This window comes from Cornus florida, unplaced genomic scaffold, assembly GCF_030987335.1.
Source record: "Cornus florida cultivar Cherokee Brave unplaced genomic scaffold, ASM3098733v1 CherokeeBrave_3.0.0_Hap2_Chr09, whole genome shotgun sequence".
Taxonomy (NCBI): domain Eukaryota; kingdom Viridiplantae; phylum Streptophyta; class Magnoliopsida; order Cornales; family Cornaceae; genus Cornus; species Cornus florida.
The window spans coordinates 57,674,755-57,680,719 of record NW_026775579.1 but is presented as its reverse complement, the minus strand read 5'-3'; the positions used below and the strand labels follow the sequence as shown (position 1 = coordinate 57,680,719).

The following is a 5,965-nucleotide window of genomic DNA, read 5'->3' as shown; positions in this document are numbered from 1 at the left end:
CAATTTAATGGACAAATTTGAAAAATCTAAATCACATTTACATAGGAGAGTCCAAAGACTAAAGTAATGCTACAAGCCAAAATACATAGAAATGTAATAGCGGATTTCATATTTACCAAATATAACATCGTTTTTGAATCTTTCAAAACACAATCCAACAAGTCCAGAAATTTGGTTATACTTTTATCAAATATGTTCTTGTGAACATTTATCTTCTCTCACTCATTTGATTTAGGCTCCGTTTGTTTGGATGTAAAATAATTTCTAAAAAAATATTTTTTATTTTTTGATATTTGATTGTTGTAAACTATTTACGAAAAAAAAATATTAAAACCTAACAAAAAAACTTGCCCATAAACTTTTGACAAATTATTTTACACGTCCGACTGTAATTGGATGGACTTGGTCTCAATCTCAACCTAAACCTTTGCTAAACGCTGAAAAAGTAAAAATATATTTTACTTGAAAAAAGAAAATCTTTTCTGAGAAAAATATTTTAGCCATAGTGCTAAAATTTTAATTAATGGACAAATTTGATTATAAAATTCGATTTGTAATATAATGTACAAAGTTGAGTATAAATTTCACTTAGACTATTATTGCCTTACCTATCGGTTTGAATGACATTCAATTAGACAATCAGAATTGCAATAAGACAAAGTAAATTGATCATTATTACTATTATTATTTTTGACGGTAAGTAAATTGATTCACAATCTCAATTTTAATGTATAAATGTCATGTTACCACATATAACATTATTAAATTGAAAATTTAAAACTAGGTTACACATCTTTTCATCTTCAAAATACTAATTATATAATTCCATAGCCTTGTTGATAAATATATAAATGACATTTGAGTTACACATTGAGAATCTGAAGACTAAAGTTGCTACCATACAAAAATACTAAGTAGCCTAATTCAAATTTTCAACTTTAATGCGTGGATTTCTTGTCAATTAATAGTTGGAAAGATGATTAAGGTAGTAACCAGCCTTGAAGTCATGTTGCATCATTTTTATAAAAATTACAAAAAATTACCACAAGGTTAGCGATCTAAGACCGGGTAATAGAGGTACACATCTCTATTTTTAAAACTCTCTCGAACTATTTGGCTCACTCGAAAGCTTTGATAGGTCTCTTATAAACTAGGATGCTGTTTGATAAAATTGAAAAATTTTAAGAACTGAATTTTAAGTACTGAAGTTTTTAAGTAGTAATTAAAAAATAAATATTTTTTGATATATTTTTGAATTTTTACTGTTTAGCATTCAATAATTACTTTTTAAGTGGCACTTACTTTTTCAGTGATATTCAAATTGAGTTATCAAACACACTTAATTGAATGAGCACTTAGACAATATTTGGATTGACTTTTGGAATGCAGCTTTTGGTTTTTTGGACTTGAAAATTGTTTTACTTCCTCTTTGTAATGCGGTTTTGGCTTGCCTTACTTTAAAATAATAATAATTTTAAGAAACAACACTTACCCTCCAAAATTAAATCTACCCAAAATAAATTGACCCTCTTTTTCTATGTTGGAGCCATATAATTAAAAATTAAATTATTAAAAATCATGCTTTTTGATGGATGTATAATTTAAGTATCCATAATTAAGGGAAGATTACTAAATTAACGCACTATTGAGATAGGCTCTGCAGATTACGATAAGGATTACAGATTGAGATAGGCTTTACAGATTACGATAAGGATTAAAGATTGTGATAAGGATTAAAGATTACGATGATGATTAAGTCTACAGATTACAATAAGGTAATTGTACGTGACATCTTAACCTAAGCCCTATAAAAAAGGCGAGGGAATCAACGTTTTGAGGTACGCAATAAACCCTGACTCAATTTCTCGATTTCTCCAGGGAGATTATCATTCACACTGACTTGTTCGTCGGAGCCTACTCCACCGGTAACACACCGGTGTTCGTAGGATCACTTTTTCTTCTCTTTATTCAGGAAGTCAGATCAGATCCAGGTTGCGCATAATCCATCATTAACAGTTGGCGCCGTCTGTGGGAACGATTTTAGTTCTCTAAATAAAGTATGGTTCGATTGCGATCTGGTCTGGTTGCTGGCGAATACGAAGCGTTGCAAACTTCTGATCAAAGGGACTCGACGAGGCAACCCCCCGCCGTCCCAAACGATCAGGAACGCGTCACAGCGTTGGAACAACAGGTTTAAACCCTAAATAAGGGAATGAACCAATTAGTCCAGAAAAATTCAATGATTCTACAACGCTTAGCCGCCCTTAATGAGGTGGAGAATAATGAAGTATCCAAGAATGACTCCTGTAGGATTGACAACGACGCTGAGCTTAGTCAAATAGGGGGTCAACAGAGAAGCCATCACCATCGGTCTCTTGAACGGAATAATACCAGGCTCCGTGCAGGTACCTCTGGTTGTGTTGGTGACAAGACTGAAGACGTCACTTATTTCAATCTGTAGATGCAAGATCTGAGAACTAGGGTCAAAGACGTCATACAAGCAATGAAAACGAAGGGCTAGGCCACAGTGAACGATCTGGTACAGAAGACCAACCTAGCATTTAGCCTCGCTGTTATGTTATGAGTTGTCCTTTACCTAGCAAATTTAATATGCTAACTCTTGAGAGCTTCGATGGGACGTGGGACCCTCTCGATCATTTGGAGACCTACAGCCAACTCTTGAGAGCTTCGATGGGACGCGGGACCCTCTCGATCATTTGGAGACCTACAAAGCTCTTATGTATTTGCAAGTCGTACCGGATGAGATTATGTGCAGGGCTTTCCCTACCACACTAAAGGGTTGGGCTCATCCTTGGTTCAATAAATTAAAGTCAGGCTCTATTGAAATCTTTAATGAGTTGAGCAAACAATTCATTGGACACTTCATCGCTGGGCAAAGGTATAGGAGACAGTAACACACTTATTGAATGTGAAACAGCATAAGGGAAAGCCTCTCCGTGGTTACATAAGTCGTTTTAATGCTGATATGCTGTAGGTAGAAGAGGTGGACGACAAGGTTGCCCTCACAGCCTTTATGGGAGGATTACAGACTTCTAAGTTCCTATTTTCCTTATCAAAAGAAGCCCCTACAAGCATGACAGAGTTGATGGTTAGAGCGTGGAAGCACATGAACGCTGAGGATGCTATGAATGCACGAAAAAACAAAGATGGTGAAGATAAGAGGTCGGAGAAGAAGAGGCCAGCACCTAACACTAGGGAGGAAAAGGAATCGAAGTACAAGAAATTCTCAAACAACCAGGTTGACAGATCGTCTCGCCGCCCAGTGAGCCCAGGCAGGTATAATAACTATACCCCCTAAATACATCTGTAGATCAAGTCTTTCTGTAGATTCAAGATGACGCATCATTGAAATGGCCGCCAAAGCTAAAAACTGATCCAACAAAGAGGTCTCTAGGTAAATACTGTAGGTTTCACCGGGACCATGGACATAACACAGAAGATTGTTTCGACCTCAAAAACCAGATCGAGAACCTTGTTCGTAAAGGTCATTTACGCAAATTCACAACTGGAAATGGAAAAGGAGGCTCCAACCCTGCCCGGGAGGGCCGAGATGATCGCCCTCCTCAACACCAACCAATGGGTGAGATCAAAGTTATATCGGGTGGCTTCGCTGGTGGTGGTGAGACGAGTTCGGCTCAGAGGGCTCATGCTAGGAGTATTCGGAGTTTTTCAGAGGTGAATGAAGTTGGAATGACAAGTCCTCCAACAAAATTACCTCGAGTTGAGGAGCCGGTCATAACCTTTTCTGAAGAAGATGACAAGGGAATTCACCAGCCCCATGATGACCCCCTAGGCATACGAGAAATTGAAAATTGGCCGAGAGAAGCTCCGACCCATGAAATCACCACTGGTGGGATTTTCAGGCGATAAAGTACATCCACTGGGGGCAGTTACCCTTCCAGTTACTGCAGGAGCCAATCCAAGCAGGTCACTGTAATGGTGGACTTTGTAATGGTGGACTGCCCATCATCATACAATATTATCCTGGGGAGGACAACATTAAATGCCATGAAAGCAATCACGTCCACTTACCATCTCCTGATGCGATTCCCAACTGAATATGGTATGGGAGAGCTAAGAGGGGACCAAACAATGGCTCGCGAATGTTATGTCGCCTCTCTTAGAAAAACAAAATCGTAAGAGGTACTTACGATTGAAAGGCTGGAAGGGAAAGATAGACCATACTTTCATAGAGCGGAACCTACAGAGGAGCTAGAAGAGGTCATCCTTGGTGACGGTGAACCCGAGAAAAAAGTGAGTATAGGGTCTTTACTCCCCCCAAGTATCAAAGATAAACTTACTCAATTCCTCAGGAAGAATCGAGACGTATTTACATGGGTCCATGAAGACATGCCGGGTATAGACCCCACTATCATGGAGCACCGCTTAAATGTAAATCCTGACTTTAAACCTGTCAGACAAAAGAGGAGGACTTTCGTTCCAGAAAGGAATCAGGCTATATCAGAAGAGGTGGAAAAGCTCTTAAAAGTCGACTTTATTCAAGAGGTGTACTACCCCGACTGGCTGGAAAATGTGGTTTTAGTGAAGAAGGCAAATGGAAAGTGGAGGCTATGTGTGGATTTCACCGACCTTAACAAAGCTTGCCCGAATGACAGCTTTCCTCTCCCAAGAATCGATATGCTCGTTGAGGGAACGGCTGGACACGAACTATTAAGTTTCATGGATGCATATTCTGGATACAACCAAATATCTATGTACACCTCAGATAGAGAAAAAATGGCCTTCATCACTGATAGAGGTTTGTACTGTTACAAAGTAATGCCGTTTGGGCTCAAGAACGCTGGTGCAACATACCAAAGGCTAGTGAATGCAATGTTTAAGCATCAAATTGGTAGAAACATGGAGGTTTATGTTGATGACATGTTGGTGAAAAGTTTAAAAGCTGAAGACCATTTGACTGACCTGCAGGAGACCTTCGAGGTACTTAGGAGGCATAAGATGAAACTCAACCCCAACAAGTGTGCCTTTGGGGTTTCCTCAGGAAAGTTCTTGGGATATATGGTAAGCAGAAGAGGAATTGAGGCCAATCCAGAGAAGATCCGAGCAGTTATTGACATGAGATCGACAAGATCAACCAAGGATCTACAATGACTAACAGGGAAGATTGTTGCCTTGAGTAGGCTAATCTCTCGGTCAACTGTACCTTTCTTTCGTGTGCAAAGGAATGCGTTTGAATGGACCCCAGAGTGTGAGCAGGTGTTCAAAGAACTAAAGCAATACCTTAGTTCTCCCCCACTACTGTCTCGAACCATACCGGGAGAGGAACTATACATATACCTTGCAGTCTCTACGACAGCTGTCAGTTCAGCTCTGATACGAGAAGAAGAAGGGGTCCAAAGGCCAGTATACTTCGTAAGCAGAGCACTTTGGGGTGCGGAGGAAAGATATCCAAGGATGGAACAGTTGGCCTTTGCTTTAATTGTGTCCGCCAGGAAACTGAGACCATACTTTCAAGCGCATACGATAGTGGTTCTAATAGATCAACCCCTTCGATAGGTCCTACACAAGCCAGAAAGCTCTGGTCGACTGATGAAGTGGTCAGTAGAGTTAGAAGAGTTCGACATTTAGTATAAGCCAAGAACAGCAGTAAAGGCTTAGGTGTTGGCTGATTTCTTAGCTGAGTTTACCCCTCCAGAAGAGGAGAAACAACCCCAATTTTTGACAGAACCAGGTTTAAGTGAGCAGATGGGCCCAGAAGTAGTCTGGGACTTGTTCGTGGATGGGTCATCTAATGTTCAGGTTAGCGGAGCCGGGCTTGTTCTCGTCTCCCCAGAGGGAGAAAGTATACAGTACGCACTTCGGTTTGGTTTCAACGCAACCAACAACAAAGCAGAGTACGAAGCCTTGATAGCAGGATTAAAAGTGGCAAATGCCCTAGGGGTTGAGCAATTATACCGACTCCGAGCTGGTCGCTGGACAAGTT

The 5,965-nt window shown here is 39.9% G+C and overlaps 1 protein-coding gene across 1 annotated transcript; it reads left to right on the top strand.

Annotated features, from left to right (window-relative positions):
* The first annotated feature begins 2,059 nt into the window (after positions 1-2,059).
* On the top strand, positions 2,060-3,891 carry LOC132272663 (uncharacterized). Its single transcript, XM_059773764.1, has 3 exons — positions 2,060-2,191; positions 2,996-3,259; positions 3,349-3,891. The coding sequence occupies exons 1-3, from the start codon at positions 2,060-2,062 to the stop codon at positions 3,889-3,891; spliced, it is 939 nt and encodes a 312-aa protein (XP_059629747.1).
* The last annotated feature ends 2,074 nt before the right edge of the window (positions 3,892-5,965 follow it).